Below are 19,256 nucleotides of genomic sequence, written 5' to 3'. Positions count from 1 at the left end.
GTCCGTCTCTCTCCAGAATGCATTCAGATGTAGGAAAGTTCCCATTTGGCAATGTCTGATTTCTGATTGTCATAAGACTTCATGCTAATCACATTAGCCTACGTTAGCTCAACCGTCTGACGGGGGGATACTGATCCCGTAGAGGATAATGCCCTTTTAGTGTAACACCAGATCCCAAATGAGTGCATTTCACAAATTGAATCTGTTCACATTGACATTTTATCAAGTGTTTTTAATTGTGGAGGTGGAGCATAAAATAGGGATAAGATTACTTTCTAACTCATTTAGATTTTTTTTTAATGAAAGGCTCTGTTATAATATATATTCTAATTCTAATAGTCTGTTTATCAAAACATCATGAACATCCTCTGTTGTCTGTCTAGAAACGGTGCTGTTACAGATACTGCTTGTGTTGGTCATCATGTGACTGCATGGGAAGATTAGAACATGTCACCACCCTTTTCTTTATGTTAGTTTAATGTGAAAACAAGGTTCATGTAATTCTAATTCTGAAGATGAATAAGAACATTTAGGCATTAGAGTAAATACATTGAAGCAAGGTGTTAGGTTGTGAACAGAGTATGAACTCAAACGGATGCAGAGAAAAGCTCAAACCAAATTTATTCAGCCCACTGAATGCTGCATCTGCATAGCATAGCTTGTACATAACCAATCAATCATAAAGACAGTATGTCAAGTTAAGGGTGTGACTCAGAAATGTTCATCTGTTTCCCAGAACTGCCTGTTGGGCTGTTGTTGAGCGGCTGGTATCACCCCCCCCCCATTATCCCCCACGTTGTTCCACCTCCGCTTCTGGGAGGAACCAGGCGGGGCCACAGAGCAGGTAAGTACAGATTCTTCTCCAGTGACACCAATGCCAACGTGATACTACCTCTGCTACACTGAACACATATCCTAGATCTAGAGGAACTTGATTTACAAGTAGCAGAATGTTCTGTAGGTGTTATGATTGGGGTGATGTGTGTTCCAGCTTCCACTTCCAACAAGGAACACAACTGCTTAACAAATTGCATTGGTGTCAACCATACTGTTCTTCAGTCTAATCCAGCTGATCCCAGTTTTACCTGTTGTAAATCTTTTTTTATCATTACAAACTGTGTCTAAAGTTTCCTGACATATATTTGAGACTTTAACAGTTGGTATTAAATCAGTTTTTCTGATGTTTTCTTGTTTTGTTTGTTCATCATGTTTTGACCTCCAGACTCCCCCATCTCATCCCACCAACTCTGTCAGTCCAGCAGGCCCCACAATGCAGCCTCCACACCACTGCAGTAACAGCCACATCTTCCCATCACAAAGCTTCAGTACTATCTCAATGTGTTGTAAGTCCTGTACAGCACTTGGTATTCATCACTGTTGAGACAATGTTACAGCTGATAACATGTAATGACATTTCCAACGTAACCAACCCCCTCTGATTCTTCTCATTCAGGAATTACCATCCAGGATCCTGTGTTAACGTCAATGTGAAACAGCATTGACCCGTGATCACCACCAACCAGGGCTCCACAGTGGTATCCTTCGATGTCCAGGCTTCGCTCAAGATCAACTGAAGGAGATTTGGAAGGATCCCAGTGAGCAAAATTGACATTTTTTGTTGTTGTATATATGTATTTTCAACGTCTTTTGATCATAGGGATGGCCTCCCCAGAGAGCACACCAGGCAGCAAACAGCACTTTGATGTGATTGGCTGGTCAGCAGGAAGTATTATCTGGCTAAACAGAAGGGATGATGGATCTGACAGAGAACGTTTTTTATGGAATGATGTCAGGTTAAAACTGTAAATAAAAAAAGGTGAAATGTACAGAATGACTTGATTGATCAATTAATAACACACCAAACTGTTGTTTTAATACATGGAAGAATTTGATTAGTCAAGGTACAATACACAAAAACATTTATGGAATGACTAGACTAGTCAAAGTATATGGAATAACTTGAGCAGCAAATGCATGATGCTGACTTGGACTTTCAACATGAAACAGTCATTCGTTTTTTATCAGTCCTTCCTCTGGTGACACATTGGCCCCTTGTCAGTGGCAGCTGGAGTGAAGGGCCCGACAGGCATACTGCAAATTATAATGTAATAAACAAAAATTAGTGTAATAACTCATTATAATGTAATAACTTAACCTGTTGTGGTATAGGGGGCAGTATTTTCACGACCGGATAAAAAACGTGCCCGATTTAATCTGGTTACTACTCCTGCCCAGAAACAAGAATATGCATATAATTAGTAGATTTGGATAGAAAACACTCAAAAGTTTCTAAAACTTTTTGAATGGTGTCTGTGAGTATAACAGAACTCATATGGCAGGCCAAAACCTGAGAAGATTCCATACAGGAAGTGCCCTGTCTGACCATTTCTTGGCCTTCTTTGCCATCTCTTTCCACAACAAAGGATCTCTTCGGTAACGTGACACTTTCTGATGCTCCCATAGGCTCAGGAGTAATAACCAGATTAAATCGGGTACGTTTTTTATCCGGCCGTGAAAATACTGCCACCTAGCCATAACAGGTTAAAACATTGTTAATTCGACGTTGTCTGCATCTGGGTCTTACCTTCATACCTGATAATATTATCATATAATACAATATAATGACTAGAATAGAATAACAGTTTTGACATGAAAGCCCAGCCAGATGTTTTAGTCCTTTAGCAGAAGCTCTTATCCAGAGCAACTTAGAGGAGCATTATGGTTAAGTGCCTTGCTCAAGGGTACATAGACAGCTCAGAGATTCAAACCAGCGACCTTTCAGTTACTGTCCCTACGCTATAAACCACTTGGCTACCTGCCACCTTGACAGTGTGTCTCTATACCTCTCAGTCTCTAAACCACTAGGATAGTTGTCACCTTGACAGTGTGTCTCTACACTTCTCAGTCTCTAAACCACAAGGCTACCTGCCACCTTGACAGTGTGTCTCTATACCTCTCAGCATCTGAAGACACCCAGCCATGGTTAGGATTATTAGAGAAGCTTTTCCTGCTGAAAGACAGTTTCATTTCATCTGGTTTCAGAAATAATGTATTGGATATGTTCATAACCCCGTCCACCTATAAGATGTGGGGGGGATCTGTATGACTAAGAAGAGATACAAAGAACTCTGATTGTAAAACGTCTTCTCTTTTTAGTCTTAGATATGTCTAGGGTTAGGGTTACTGCTGAATGTAGTACCTCTAACCCTAAACACACTGTAATGTAAAGTATTACCCCATTCTCAATGATCAGTCAATACATACAGTATTAATTTCAACTACAGAACATTGGATCAATATCAAGTCCCCTCCTCATTACAACCACTTAAGAATTATTATAGACACTTAAAATCAGTGTTATAACACATAAGTGTATTATAAGGCATTTTAAAGGTCATTAAAATAGTTAGAATATGTACTTCATAGAAACTGTTACCCTTTATATATTCTAACCACTCTATTTAATATTAAGGGTCCTAACCTAGGAACTAAAATATTTGTCTCCTTCTCGACGTTGCATGCAGTTCTCTCTCTCTCTTCCTCTAACCCCTCCCTCCTTCCCTCCCTCTAAACTCACCTATCTGGCAGAACCAGAAAGTCCATACCTCCCAAAAAATACCTTCTGTGGAAACAAAACGTATCTGAGTCTCTGTGTCGTCTGTCTTTGTGAGAGTGAACAACCATCAAAATGGCTCAGAAGGGAGTTCTGCTGGACCAGGGCTTGTTCTGTTGTTCTGTCTGTCTGGATCTACTGAAAGAGCCAGTCACTACTGCCTGTGGACACAATTACTGTAGAATCTGTATTGAGCGCTGCTGGGATCAGGATGTTCTGAAAGGGGTCTATAGCTGTCCTCAGTGCAGAGAGACCTTCATTCCAAGGCCTAATCTGAGGAAAAATAACATGTTGGCTGATATGGTGGAGGACCTGAAGAAGACAAGACTCCAGGCTGCTCCCCCTCCTGCTCTGTGCTATGCTGGACCTGGAGATGTGGTGTGTGATTTCTGCACTGGGACCAGAAAGCAGAAAGCCCTCATGTCCTGTTTGGTGTGTCTGGCCTCTTACTGTGAGACTCACCTCCAACCTCACTATGAATTTCCTGCATTGAAGAAGCACAAGCTGGTCAAAGCCACCGCACAACTACAAGAGAAGATCTGCTCTCATCATGACAAACTGCTGGATGTTTACTGTCGTACCGATCAGCAGTGTATCTGTCTGCTGTGTGTGATGGATGAACATAAAGGCCATGATACAGTGTCAGCTGCAGCAGAGAGGAATGATAAACAGGTAAGACCAGAACAACGTGTTGGTGACTGTCTGATAAACAAAGAATTAAAGAAGCAGTAGGAACTAAGGCTGTTTGAATATGAGATCATTCAAGTGAAATCGATCCAGGGCAGAACAAATATGATCACAAACTCCAGGGCGGCAGCGTTGGACTAGTAACCGAAAGGTTGCAAGATCTGACAAGGTACAAATCTGTCGTTCTGCCCCTGACCAAGACTTTCATTGAAAATAAGAATTTGTTCTTAACTGACTTGCTTCCCTGGTGGCACAGGGGGTCTAATGCAGTGCTAGCTGTGCCACCAGAGACTCTGGGTTTGAACCCAGGCTCTGTTGCATCTGTGAAGCTAGTTCATCGCCATAATGTTTTTTTTTCTTCAGATAGCCAAGTTAACCATGTCATCGCCCCCCCCATAAAAGTTGTGAACCTCCGACTCCTGTGATGTTTCGAGGAACAGACCCCTAGTTGACTGTTAGTTTACCTTACAGGTGAAATTAAATGTCGTTGATATTCAGCCAACGACTACTATATAACGTTACCCATGTAAACATTACATCGAATCAAATGACCAACGTTTATCCACATATTTGGTTGATAGAGAGCTTTCCAACGATCCGTGACATGAACAAAGGCACCTGTTGTTGGCTTGAGGGTCTTTAGTTTAGCTGGCTAAATTAGCTAATCCCACAATTTGCCCAAGCGTCGTTCGGGTTAGGGAAAGTTTGGCCGGCAGGGATATCCTTGTCTCACTGTGCACTAGCTACTCCTGTGGCGCGCTGGGTGCAGTACATGCTGACCATGTTGCACGGTGATTCCTGGCTTCCACATTGGTGAAGCTGGCTTCCGGGTTGGATGTGCGTTGTGTCAAGAAGCAGTGTGACTTGGTTGTGTTTCAGAGGACGCATGGCTCTTGACCTTCGCCTCTCCTGAGTCCGTACGGGAGTTGCAGCGACAAGACTGTAACTACTACTAATTGGATACTATAAAATTGGGAAGAAAAAGGGGGTAAAAAATAAAATAAGAATTTGTTCTTAACTGACTTGCCTAGTTAAATATCAAAAAAATATATTTATCACCATTTTTTTAAAGACTCAAACTGTCACGTCCTGACCAGCAGAGGGAGTAGTTGTTTAGTATTTTGGTCAGGACGTGGCAGAGGGATGTTTGTTTTGTATGGTGGGGGTTTTGTGTGTGTTGTAGAGGGGTGTTTGATTTATGTGTTCCTGGGTTTTGGGTGTATGTTCTAGGTTAGTATGTTCTAGGTTGTATTTCTGCATTCTGTCTAGTTTAGGTTTTCTATGTTTAGGTTTGGGTGCTGGACTCTCAATTGGAGGCAGGTGTTTCTCGTTGCCTCTCATTGAGAGTCCTATATATGGGTAATTGTTTGGTGTAGTGTTTGTGGGAGATTGTTTCTTGTTTTGCGTGTGTGATCCTGACAAGACTGTTTTGTTGTTCGTGAGTTCTTCGTTTTTGTTATTTTGGTGTTCGCTTTAGTTAAAATAAATAACAAGATGAGCATCCACATTCCTGCTGCGTTTTGGTCCTCTATTCCCGACGACAACCGTTACACAAACCAAGTTTATTCACCCACTGGGTCATACAGCTGCAAAGACAAAAACATATATTTATAACCTCATACAAGACGAGATCAACTCCTTACACATCTAGACGGCCAATACATCTGTGTTGCTAGACAGGAACTGAACTGGTTCCTCTCACTGGTGTAGTCATGGCCCTGCCTGATGCTAAAACCTTGGTGGGTGTGGAAGTGTGTGTGAGATAAGACTGTAGTAGGAGGGTCGTTGGGGTGGGCCTCTCTGGCCCCCCTCCCAGAGGTTTCTTCTCACTTCATCTATTGACTTGAACTTGAGACGAATTCCTGTCTCCTCCCAAGTTCTACAGCTGGCCTGCCTTATCAGAGACTAACTAGACTGTTGATATCCTGGCTCCTCCCTAGTTCTGCAGCTGGCCTGCCTTATCAGAGACTAACTAGACTGTTGAATTCCTGGCTCCTCCCTAGTTCTGCAGCTGGCCTGCCTTATCAGAGACTAACTAGACTGTTGAATTCCTGGCTCCTCCCTAGTTCTGCAGCTGGCCTACCTTATCAGAGACTAACTAGACTGTTGAATTCTTGGCTCCTCTCTAGTTCTGCAGCTGGCCTGCCTTATCAGAGACTAACTAGACTGTTGAATTCCTGGCTCCTCTCTAGTTCTGCAGCTGGCCTGCCTTATCAGAAACTGAAACTAGTTGCCCTTTGTCTCCCTCTTTAGGAACATTTATATTCAACAATAACATGTTTGAACAGAATATTTCAGCACTTCCCCTTGTATCTCTCAGTAACTTTCCATACACCAAGTTCCTATCCACCGTTCATTGACCCCAACATATACATTCCTTATACATGTAAAGTCATCAATACGTTATAGTACGGTAACATGAATAAGTATATTTCTAGCTGGAATCCAACAAGTCAAACACGCTTATCATTTGTTATCAAGCTTCATTATCATTTGTTATCAAACTTCATTATAATTCATTTTCAAACACCATTATCATTTGTTATCAAACACCCAATCAGCGCCCTGATTTGTGTTCTGTTAAAACTATAATCATTCACATGACAACATAATAATATATTTTCACACAGACACTTCCTCAATATTTGTATCCTTATATTCTATGGGCCCTATGTCACATTACTATACTATTGATCTACTGGACAAATAAAGCTTGATAGCTCATTGAAGAGTGATTCTCCACAGAGGCAGCTGGGGATGAGTCAGCAGAAGGTCCAGCAGAGATTCCAGGAGAGAGAGAAGGAGCTGAAGAAGCTCCAACAGGCTGTGGAGTCTCTCAAGGTGAGTATTGTTGACCAGAGGAGACACATCATTTCACTTCTGTCCTCCAGTCAGAGAGAGGGAGAGACAGGCTCCTCTCCAATCCCACTGACCCCACTGTTGAGAACAGGCTGTCTGGACCCCTTTCAGAGAATTGACTGCTTAATGTAACCAACGGGATATGAACCCAGGTCTACCGTGGGATAAACCAACATCTTGACCACTACATCAAGAGAACATTCCCTATTGGGCCGATGCTGATTTAGAAGTCGCAGGCGGGGATACCTCATCACATAACCATGAGTAACCATGACTGACTCATGTCCCCTATACATTAACATGGAGCTCTCTCTCTCAATTCAATTCAATTCAAAGGGCTTTATTGGCATGGGAAACATATGTTTACATTGCCAAAGAAAGTGAAATAGATAATAAACAAAAGTGAATTAAACAATCAGAAATTAACAGTAAACATTACACTCACAAAAGTTTCAAAGGAATAGACATTTCAAATGTTATAATTCAATTGGAAAACAGAGATTATTTGTGGTTTCAGGGTGGGTGGGAAAGGAGTTGGGTGCAGTTGAATCAGTGAAGGTAACCTGTAGTGGACTTGTGATATTTGTTTGTGGTTCTTCTGACCAGAGAGAGTGGGCGCTCCGTGTCACGCAACTTGGGTCAAGATCTGATTCTTGTTTTGCTCTTAGGAACAGGGCACCATTGAAAGGAGTGATTTCTGGGGTAGCGTTAGTGTGGAGGTGGAGCAATTGAAGTTGAAGGCTCTTGGTGTTTGTGATGCCCGCCGTTTGGTGTGAAGCAGACCAGGTGGTGAGCGTGGTGAAACAGAGGAGTCACTGTCAGCGTTTGAGTCTTTACCCAACAAAGTCATGTTGGGATATATCAGTTATCCTGTTAGAGTCTTTGTGTTGAATCCACTGAGCTGTTTCAGGTGCAACGTTTATGGTCATGTTGCAGCAGTTTGGAGGAGGGATATTACAAGATGTGGGAAGTGTGCAGGAGGTCATGGGATAGAGGATTATGTAGTTTCAGTGGATAAAGTTGTGTCAACTGTAGGGGTGTCCATGTTGCTGGGGATAAGAGGTGTCTGGTGAGAGAGAGGCAGGTTAAGGTGGCTAGAGTCAGAGTAGTGCAGAAGGTGTCGTATGCTGAGGCAGTGAAGAAAGTAGAGGAGGATGGGTCAAGGCTGAGGGATCCTGAGAGGATCCCTGTGAGTAGTAGATCTGTGCCAGCACAGAGGGATAGGCCAACGAATGAAATATGCTTCAGTAAGGTTGGCTTCTTAGAGTTCAAAGCAATGGTTATCAACTGTACCACAGAAATGGAATGTAAATCAAAGACAATAGATGTTGTGGTGGCAGCTGCAGAGAAGTATTTGGTCATACGATATTTGACTTCAGAAGAGTTCCAGGGTGTGTTGAGTGGTGGTGTCCCGTCCTCCCAGGTCGTTGGCATGGTGCAGGAGCAGATAGGGTCAAAGTAGTGGAATGGGGTAGTGGGTTTTTAATGAGTATAGGATTAGTTGGAAGGGTGTTTTATTATTTATATCACAAAGTAAAATAGATTTATATTATTGTCCAGTTGGGGGTGGTAATACAACATATTGGATGCCAACCGTCGTTAAACTCCAAAGAAGAACAAACGTTATATTATGTCTATGTACAGTGTTGTAATAATGTCTCTCTCTCATTCCATCACTTTCGTGGTAGTTGGTTGTGTGGGTCTCTGGCTGTGAATGGGATGCTGACAGACAATCGTTGATGGATATTTATAGAGCTCTGATCAATACGACAATTTATTACAGGTGTATAGTTTATGGAACAGCAGCAAAGACTTAAGCTGGACAGAATCCAGTATATAGCTTTAAGGATATGTATTGGTGCATTTAAATCAACATCTGTATGTGTCTTACTAGTGGAGGCAGGTGAGATGCCTTTGGGTATACGGCGTAATAAATTGTCATTATCTTATTGGGTTGCAAGGCTGTGAGGTTGAGCATCCCACTGCTACTGTTCTAGATGACTGTTGGGAATATACTAGTAGACAAGGCAGTGGTTTTGGTTGGACAGTTGTAGGTATCAATGTTATTATGGAGAAATGAGAGAATGGGTGTAGTAGTGAGATTCTGCTGGGTCCCAGCACATTCAGGTGTGGAAGGGAATGAAATTGTAGACCAGTTATCTAAAAGAGCTTTAAAACCAGATATAATATATATTCATGTTCCACTGGGTAGAGGTGAGGACAAATGTAAAATCAGAGACATTTTGATAGATGTGTGGCAGAAGAGATGGGACTCTGAGCACAAGGGACGGCATTTATATGTCCTCTAAAGGTCGGTGGACCAAGGTTCAAAGGTCAGATTAGGAAGGAAGAAGTGGTGTTTACTCGATTGTGTTTAGGACATTGTACATTGACCTGGTCCTTACATCTGGTTGGCAGCATGTGAATGGTTTGTGTCTGGAGGGTATTGTCAATGAAACGGTGGAACATGTGTTGTTATATTGTTGTAAGGATGTTGAAGAGAGGGAAAGATTGAAGTGTAGGGTCATTGAGGTTGGATGGGGTTGGGGGGTTTGGAAGGGATTTGGGGGATGGGGGAGGGTCTATTAGAAGTTAGTAGGGCTCTTTTTTATTTTCTCAGAAGTACTGAGTTAGGTAGGAGGATTTAGAAATGGTGTAAACCGTGATTGAACACACTCCAGCACAGTAGGTGGCGCCATGCACCTTTAACGTTGATTTGCGGACCGCCATTATATCATAGAAGAAGAAGGTGTTGTGGTTCCTGAGGAGGGCTACTATTCTTTTTGCGTATTTTCCAAATGTATTTTGTAGTTGTTAAGGGTTTATTTATTAGTTTCCACTGTTTATCGGTTAGAGTTGAGGGGGGAGTAGGGTAGTTTGTTTGGGAGGTGTGATGTCCTCAACCGAGTGGAGAAGAAACGCTGTCTCTTCAGGTGCGTTCTGGAGAATGGTGTGGAGGAATTATTGATCATGGTCGGTGAACAGGTGGGAGAGGAACATATACACTCTGTATCCAGAATGAACAAGGCGGTGGTTGTGGTAATGTAAAAGGTGAGTCTTGTTGCCCGGCTAGTTACCAGTATGATTTATGTGAGGGGGTGTTGGTGCTGATTTCAACAAGAGTAGTGGTGTCTAATCTGCCTCCGTTTATTACGGACGAACAGATCCGTAAAGAGTTGGTTCGTTTTGGTCCATTTCCAAGTGGTTTTCTGAACTAAATTCAAGGTTAAACAGGGGAGGGGTGGTACACAGGGTTTGTTAGCACAGATAGTGTGGACATTTTTTACAAATATTTTCTGATGAAACTATCCGCCAAGGAGCCCAGTGATATAATATTAGCATATGTCCCAGCTGTTTGCTGTGGTTTTGAAGTAATTCTCTTCCAGCCCACGTTAACCTTGTAGGTTTACCTCAGGTAACTTATTGTTAACTAGGTTACAGCTACTTGGTGAGGAAGCTCACTGTTCACCTGGTTACATGTTGTAGTGACCTACAGTGTTAGTGAGTAGAACAGATGGTTGGTGCAAAGACATCAAACGTTAAACATGTTTAAACATATTTTATTTCAGAAAAAGGTTTAAAACCTAAACAAAACGTATGTCCCTGTCCTCTTTTTCAAGATGTGTCCGATTTAAACAGATTTGTTGTTTCTAAATGGCTGCTGGGTAATATGATAATCGTTGAAATCTGTTGGTTCGTAGGCATCAAATAGAGAGAATGCTGCGCAGGTTCACTGAGTTGTAAACCAAATGGATAGGTGGAGCTCATTGATTTGTAGCTCTGACTCAGTTGCTACCTCAGATTATGAGCCTATCAAGTGTGGTGAATGAGGTATGTAGTACCCACAGAAGACCACAGGGAGGAGCAAGAGAGATATAAACCCATACAGTTTTTCTCTTTAAATACCCTGAACCTAACAATCAATCAAATGTATTTATGAAGCCCTTTTTACATCAGCAGATGTCACAAAGTGCTGTACAGAAACTCGAACCCTACGTATAACCTATTTTAGCCTGAACCCTAATTCTAGGGTAGGGTAGCCTACAACTATTTTAGTAATAATATTATGTTAGTAAATACAATTTTAGTACTAAATAACATTTGTTATTTTTTAAATAAAACCTATGTAAGCATTTGCTTTTTATTAGTTATTTTATTATATTTATTATTGCAAGGCAGAACACTTGATAAACAAGACTCATTTGTTTTATATGTTAAATGTGGTTTGAACTGGGTGACATAGTAACCTCTATGTGAAAGTCCAGCAATTGGCGTGGGACAGGTGGGGCAGGTTTGAGACTGATCTCTCTAATTAAATACACTTTATTTCTCAGCTGCCTCACCAATGTCTTTACGTGAATTAATAACTTTTAATTGGTAAATATTTCCAATAGATGGCAGCATAAGACCACGTAGCATCAGTAATAGGCTACAAGCAGCAATATGATTGACATAAAATAGCATGCAACCAAAGACAATGTCCCATGATTTTCTAAAATGGTAACTACCTACTGTCTCTGTCTCTCTGTTTCTCTCTCTCTGTCTCTGTCTCTCTCTCTCTCTCTCTCGTCTCTCTCTTAACAGCGCTCTGCACAGGCAGCAGTGGAGGACAGTGATCAGATCTTTACTGAGCTGATCCGCTCCATTGAGAGAAGGAGCTCTGAGGTGAAGGAGCTGATCAGAGCCCAAGAGAAGGCTCAAGTGAGTCAAGCTGAAGGACTCCTGGAGCAACTGAAGCAGGAGATAGCTGAGCTGAGGAAGAGAAGCACTGAGCTGGAGCAGCTCTCACACACAGAGGATCACATCCATTTCCTCCAGGTAACTAAACTGTCTTGTTACATGTGATATGAAATTAACTTAATGTGAAACTATTCATCTCAATCATTATGTTGTCCTGTCTGTCTCTCTGTCCCTCTCTCTCTCTCTCCCTGTCCCTCTCTCTTTCTGTCCCTCTTTGTCCCTCTGTCCCTCTCTCTCTCTGTCCCTCTCTCTCTCTGTCCCTCTCTCTCTCTGTCCCTCTCTCTGTCTGTGTCCCTCTCTCTGTCTGTGTCCCTCTCTCTGTCTGTGTCCCTCTCTCTGTCTGTGTCCCTCTCTCTGTCTGTGTCCCTCTCTCTGTCTGTGTCCCTCTCTCTGTCTGTGTCCCTCTCTCTGTCTGTGTCCCTCTCTCTGTCTGTGTCCCTCTCTCTGTCTGTGTCCCTCGCTCTGTCTGTGTCCCTCGCTCTGTCTGTGTCCCTCGCTCTGTCTTTGTCCCTCTTTGTCCGTCTCTCTCTCTGTCCCTCTCTCTCTGTCCCCCTCTCTCTCTGTCCCCCTCTCTCTCTCTGTGTCCCCCTCTCTCTCTCTGTGTCCCCCTCTCTCTCTCTGTGTCCCCCTCGCTCTCTCTCTGTCCCTCTTTGTCCCTCTCTCTGTGTCCCTCTCTCTGTGTCCCCCCTCTCTCTGTGTCCCCCCTCTCTCTGTGTCCCCCCTCTCTCTGTGTCCCCCTCTCTCTGTGTCCCCCCCTCTCTCTGTGTCCCCCCCTCTCTCTGTGTCCCCCCCTCTCTCTGTGTCCCCCCCTCTCTCTGTGTCCCCCCCTCTCTCTGTGTCCCCCCCCTCTCTCTGTCCCCCTCTCCCTCTCTGTCCCTCTCTCTCTTTGTCCCTCATTGTCCCTCCCTCTCTTTGTCCCTCTTTGTCCCTCTCTCTTTGTCCCTCTTTGTCCCTCTCATTCTTTGTCTCTCTTTGTCCCTCTTTGTCCCTCTCTCTCTTTGTCCATCTTTGTCCCTCTCTTTGTTTGTCCGTCTTTGTCCCTCTCTCTGTCCCTCTCTCTCTGTGTACCTGTCTCTGTCACCTCTCTTTGTGTCCTTGTCTCTGTGTCCCCCTGTCTCTCTGTGTCCCCCTCTCTCTCTGTGCCCCCCTCTCTCTCTCTCCCTATCTCTGTCCCCATCCCTCTCCCTCTCTGTCTCTGTCCCTCTTTGTCCGTCTCTCTCTTTGTCGCTCTTTGTCCCTCTCTCTCTCTGTCCCTCTCTCTCTGTCCCCCTCTCTCTTTGTCCCCCTCTCTCTTTGTCCCTCTCTCTCTCTGTCCCTCTCTCTCTGTCCCCCTCTCTCTCTGTCCCTCTCTCTCTCTCTCTCTGTGTCCCCCCTCTCTCTGTGTCCCCCCTCTCTCTGTGTCCCCCCCTCTCTCTGTGTCCCCCCCTCTCTCTGTGTCCCCCCCTCTCTCTGTGTCCCCCCCTCTCTCTGTGTCCCCCCCTCTCTCTGTGTCCCCCCCTCTCTCTCTGTCCCCCTCTCTCTCTCTGTCCCCCTCTCTCTCTCTGTCCCTCTCTCTCTTTGTCCCTTTTTGTCCCCCTCTCTCTCTCTGTCCCTCTCTCTCTTTGTCCCTCTGTCTCTGTCCCTCTATATCTCTGTCCCTCTCTCTCTCTCTCTGTGTCCCTCTCTCTCTTTGTCCGTCTGTGTCCCTCTCTCTCTGTGTCTCTTTGTGTCCCTCTCTTTCTGTGTCCCTCTCTCTCTCTGTGTCCCTCTCTCTCTCTGTGTCCCTCTGTCTCTGTGTCCCCCTCTGTCTCTGTGTCCCCCTCTGTCTCTGTGTCCCCCTCTGTCTCTGTGTCCCCCCTCTCTCTGTGTCCCCCCTCTCTCTGTGTCCCCCCCTCTCTCTGTGTCCCCCCTCTCTCTGTGTCCCCCCTCTCTCTGTGTCCCCCCCTCTCTCTGTGTCCCCCCCTCTCTCTGTGTCCCCCCCTCTCTCTGTGTCCCCCCCTCTCTCTGTGTCCCCCCCTCTCTCTCTGTCCCCCTCTCTCTCTCTGTCCCTCTATATCTCTGTCCCTCTCTGTCTGTCCCTCTCTCTCTCTTTGTCCTTTTTTGTCCCTATCTCTCTTTGTCCCTCTCTCTCTTTGTCCCTCTTTGTCCCTCTCTCTCTTTGTCCCTCTTTGTCCCTCTCTCTCTTTGTCCATCTTTGTCCCTCTCTTTGTTTGTCCGTCTTTGTCCCTCTCTCTGTCCCTCTCTCTCTGTGTACCTGTCTCTGTGTCCCCCTGTCTCTCTGTGTCCCCCTCTCTCTCTGTGCCCCCCTCTCTCTCTGTGTCCCCCTCTCTCTCCCTCTCTCTGTCCCCATCTCTCTCCCTCTCTCTGTCCCCATCTCTCTCTCTCTCTCTGTCCCCATCTCTCCCTCTCTGTCCCTCTCCCTCTTTGTCCCTCTTTGTCCCTCCCTCTTTGTCCCTCTCTGTCCCTCTCCCTCTCTGTCCCTCTCTCTTTGTCCCTCTCTCTCTTTGTCCCTCTCTCATTGTCCCTCTTTGTCCCTCTCTCTCTTTGTCCCTCTCTCATTGTCTCTCTTTGTCCCTCTCTCTCTTTGTCCCTCTCTCTCTGTGTCCCCCTCTCTCTCTGTGTCCCTCTCTGTCCCCCTCTCTCTCTCTCTGTGTCCCCCTCTCTCTCTGTGTCCCTCTCTGTCCCCCTCTCTCTCTGTGTCCCTCTCTGTCTCTCTCTGTGTCCCTCTCTCTCTTTGTCCCTCTTTGTCCCTCTCTCTCTTTGTCCGTCTGTGTCCCTCTCTCTCTTTGTCCGTCTGTGTCCCTCTCTCTCTGTGTCCGTCTGTGTCCCTCTCTTTCTGTGTCCCTCTCTCTCTCTGTGTCCCTCTCTCTCTCTGTGTCCCTCTCTTTCTGTGTCCCTCTCTCTCTCCGTGTCCCCCTCTCTCTCCGTGTCCCCCTCTCTCTCTGTGTCCCCCTCTCTTTCTGTGTCCCCCTCTCTTTCTGTGTCCCTCTCTCTCTCTGTGTCCCTCTCTCTCTCTGTGTCCCTCTGTCTCTGTGTCCCCCTCTGTCTCTGTGTCCCCCTCTGTCTCTGTGTCCCCCTCTGTCTCTGTGTCCCCCTCTGTCTCTGTGTCCCCCTCTGTCTCTGTGTCCCCCTCTGTCTCTGTGTCCCCCTCTGTCTCTGTGTCCCCCTCTGTCTCTGTGTCCCCCTCTGTCTCTGTGTCCCCCTCTCTCTCCGTGTCCCCCTCTCTCTCTGTGTCCCCCTCTCTCTCTGTGTCCCCCTCTCTCTCTGTGTCCCCCTCTCTCTCTGTGTCCCCCTCTCTCTCTGTGTCCCCCTCTGTCTCTGTGTCCCCCTCTGTCTCTGTGTCCCCCTCTGTCTCTGTGTCCCTCTCTCTCTCTGTGTCCCTCTGTCTCTGTGTGTCCCTCTGTCTCTGTGTGTCCCTCTGTCTCTGTGTCCCCCTCTGTCTCTGTGTCCCCCTCTGTCTCCGTGTCCCCCTCTGTCTCTGTGTCCCCCCTCTCTCTGTTTCCCTCTCTCTCTCTCTGTGTCTCTCCCTCTCTGTCCCTCTCTCCCTCTCTGTCCCTCTCTCTGTCCCCATCTCTCTCTCTTTGTCCCTCTGTGTCCCTCTCTGTCTCTCTCTCGGTCCCCCTCTCTCTCTCTCTGTCCGTCCCTCTCTCTCTCTCTCTCTCTCTCTGTCTCTCTCTCTCTCTCTCTCTCTCTCTCTCTCTCGCTCTCTCTCTCTCTCTCTGTCTCTCTCTCTCCAGAGTTATCAGTCTCTCTCCAGTATCAGTGTATCTTCAGACTTACCCAGCATCGTTGTCCGTCCTCTTCAGTACTTTGGAGATGTGAGTAAGACTGTGTCTGAACTGAGAGAGAAACTAGAAGACTTCCTTAAAGGAGAATGGACCAAGATCTCCACTACAGGTGTGTTGAAAACAATAAGAACATCAACTTTAGACCATTGAAAGTTCCCTACTAGTCATATACATGTGGAATATGGTATGATGATAACATTCCCTCTCTCTGTCAATGTGTTTGTGTGTCTGTAGTGAATTTAGTGGAGGTTGTACTGCCTCCAGAGCCCAAGACCAGAGAACGGTTGTTACAATGTGAGTCTCTTTATTGTGAAGTAACTAACAGTCTATTTTTACTGACACTCCTAACAATCCCTCTAGAAATATATAGCAATAGTAGATCTAATCAAAGACTGGGTATCTATCTGACTCCTCATATTTCTCTGATTTGATCTCTGCTGTGCTCTAATCAAAGACAGGGTAGATACAGTATCTGACTTAACTTATTGTTCTGACTCCCCTCATTGGTCTCTGCTCTGCTCTGCTCCCAGATTCCTGTCAGCTCACACTGGACCCAAACACAGCACACACACACCTCTCTCTGTCTGAAGGGAACAGAAAGGTGACCTGTACAGACCAAGACCAACCATATCCTGACCATCCAGACAGATTCACTAACCATTACCAGGTTCTGTGTAGAGAGGGTCTGTCTGGACGCTGTTACTGGGAGGTGGAGTGGAGTGGGGAGTGGGTTGATACAGCATTCTCATATAAAGACATCAGCAGAACAGGGTCAGATGGTGGATTTGGAGACAATAACAAGTCCTGGAGTTTATATTACGATAGAGGTGGTTATTGGTTCAGACACAATAATGTTGGGACTAAAGTATCAGGCCCTCAGTCCTCCAGAGTAGGAGTGTACCTGGATCACAAGGCAGGTACTCTGTCCTTCTACAGTGTCTCTGACACAATGACCCTCCTCCACAGAGTCCAGACCACATTCACTCAGCCCCTCTATCCTGGGTTTTATGTCGATGGTACTGCTGAGCTGGTTAAACTGTAGTAGGGTCCACATAGATACTAGTCATGCTGGTGTAGTCTATAGCTGAGCTGGTTAAACTGTAGTAGTGTCCACATAGATACTAGTCATGCTGGTGTAGTCTATAGCTGAGCTGGTTAAACTGTAGTAGGTTCCACATAGATACTAGTCATGCTGGTGTAGTCTATAGCTGAGCTGGTTAAACTGTAGTAGGGTCCACATAGATACTAGTCATGCTGGTGTAGTCTATAGCTAAGCTGGTTAAACTGTAGTAGGGTCCACATAGATACTAGTCATGCTGGTGTAGTCTATAGCTGAGCTGGTTAAACTGTAGTAGGGTCCACATAGATACTAGTCATGCTGGTGTAGTCTATAGCTGAGCTGGTTAAACTGTAGTAGGGTCCACATAGATACTAGTCATGCTGGTGTAGTCTATAACTGAGATGGTTAAACTGTAGTAGGGTCCACATAGATACTAGTCATGCTGGTGTAGTCTATAGCTGAGCTGGTTAAACTGTAGTAGGGTCCACATAGATACTAGTCATGCTGGTGTATTCTATAGCTGAGCTGGTTAAACTGTAGTAGGGTCCACATAGATACTAGTCATGCTGGTGTAGTCTATAGCTGAGCTGGTTAAACTGTAGTAGGGTCCACATAGATACTAGTCATGCTGGTGTAGTCTATAGCTGAGCTGGTTAAACTGTAGTAGGGTCCACATAGATACTAGTCATGCTGGTGTATTCTATAGCTGAGCTGGTTAAACTGTAGTAGGGTCCACATAGATACTAGTCATGCTGGTGTAGTCTATAGCTGAGCTGGTTAAACTGTAGTAGGGTCCACATAGATACTAGTCATGCTGGTGTAGTCTATAGCTGAGCTGGTTAAACTGTAGTAGGGTCCACATAGATACTAGTCATGCTGGTGTAGTCTATAACTGATTTGATCTTCAGATGTTCTGAATTAAAATTCAATACTTTCATTTCGAATTGTACATATATATTTTCACTTTGATTTTTCTGACTGATTTGAATTTTAAGGTGTTCATATATGATACAATGTTTTAATCTTGTACATGTCCATGAATCATGATGTATGGTGTTGATGTATATTGGTTGTCATTCAGAACCATTGATATGTTTTCTCAGTTGGTTCTCTGTCTCTATGTAATTCTCCTCAGTATCATTGATCAGCTTGTAGGCTCGGCCCTAATTGATGTGTTCTCTGTCACCTGGAGCTGCATGGAAAATGGTCCAGGAACAAAAGGACAATTCAGGACTAGTCAGCCCACTACAAGCTGGAATCACTTACTTTCTACTAAAGTATATGGTCTGGTTTCCCAGACACAGATTAATCCTAGTCCTGGACTAAAAAGCATGTTCAATGTAGATGTCCAGGAAACCGGCCCTAAATGTGTCATCTTTCATCCTCCCATACTGCTCAGTCCAGCAACATTAAACCTGTCCAGCAGGTGGTGGTATTGACCAAACAATAAAACCAGCAGATATCTTGACTTGCCACTCAGTATATCAGTAATGTTCAGAATAATACTTTAATATCATTGGAGATTGATGGTCTTTTTAATCCACTATCCAGAGTCAGGAACAGATGATGTTAGGTCTGCTACTGTTCAGTGATTAAATATGATTTATGGTGATGGGAAATAAAAAATACAACACTAAACTTCATCTAGTAATAGTTTTCCTTTGTTATTTATTCCAAGGTGTGTCTTTAACTTGTAAATGGATTGTGTGGAGGTGAGCTAGTGGTGTGGCTGATAGCATAGAATGAAAAGGGAGGATAGGAGGGGAAATGGGCAGATATATCAGACAGATTAGGGAGAGAAAGATTTTCATACAGGAGTTAGTGTCTCTGTTGCAAATGGTTCCTGTTACGAATCCCTTTGGCCCTGCAGTATCCAAACCAACCCCAAAGCTAGTCTAGCCTGCTGTAAAAACAGCTAGCTAACCAAAAACATACAGTGGGTGGTCCAGTTCTAACTAGTGTATTTATTTAGTTTTCCCGGGTAATGTAGGACCATGGGCGACTTGTCTATTATCCCCTTTTCCCACAAACAAACAAACATTCAGGCACAACAACAATACTCAGGTGGGGACAAAGTGACATGTAGGCCCTAAAACCAAAAGAGAGATCAATGCATACGGAAAGAAAGAGCGAGAGAAAGCTTGAGTTCAGAGAGCTTGAGCCTCCAGAGAGAGATTGAATTGTTGAGAAAACAACTGGCTGGGTTTTTAAACCAAGGGAAAGGTGCTGTGATAGGGTAAGTCAAAAGGAGCAGGTGTCTTCTGATTGGTGACTGATTGGAATGATTATTGTGAGGGGAGAAGGAGAGAAAAGAAATACACACACAGGATGCCTGTATCCGTAACAGTTCCCTATTCCCTACGTAGTGCACTACGGTGCTTCTGACCAGGTCTAAAGTAGTGTTCTACATAGGGAAGAGGGTGTAGATTTATTACAATAACATGCTTTAGTGTTTGGCACAAAAAAATATTAGATCTCTACCCTCCCACTTCATGTCTGTCATCCCCCAGTTCTGTTAAGACTTCCTCTC

General features: G+C 44.7%; 1 protein-coding gene across 1 annotated transcript; it reads left to right on the top strand.

The window, feature by feature from the left end:
• Positions 1 to 3,636: 3,636 nt before the first annotated feature.
• On the top strand, positions 3,637 to 18,194 carry LOC106591184 (tripartite motif-containing protein 16). Its single transcript, XM_045711720.2, has 6 exons — positions 3,637 to 4,285; positions 7,046 to 7,141; positions 11,744 to 11,977; positions 15,616 to 15,775; positions 15,901 to 15,960; positions 16,197 to 18,194. Exons 1-6 carry the CDS (start codon positions 3,689 to 3,691, stop codon positions 16,706 to 16,708), a joined length of 1,659 nt encoding a protein of 552 aa, XP_045567676.2. The 5' UTR covers positions 3,637 to 3,688; the 3' UTR covers positions 16,709 to 18,194.
• Positions 18,195 to 19,256: the final 1,062 nt, after the last annotated feature.

The sequence above is a fragment of the Salmo salar genome, chromosome 23 (assembly GCF_965601325.2).
Source record: "Salmo salar chromosome 23, fSalSal1, whole genome shotgun sequence".
Taxonomy (NCBI): Eukaryota; Metazoa; Chordata; class Actinopteri; order Salmoniformes; family Salmonidae; genus Salmo; species Salmo salar.
The sequence above is the reverse complement of the archived record's forward strand: the minus strand, read 5'-3'. Positions and strand labels throughout refer to the sequence as shown.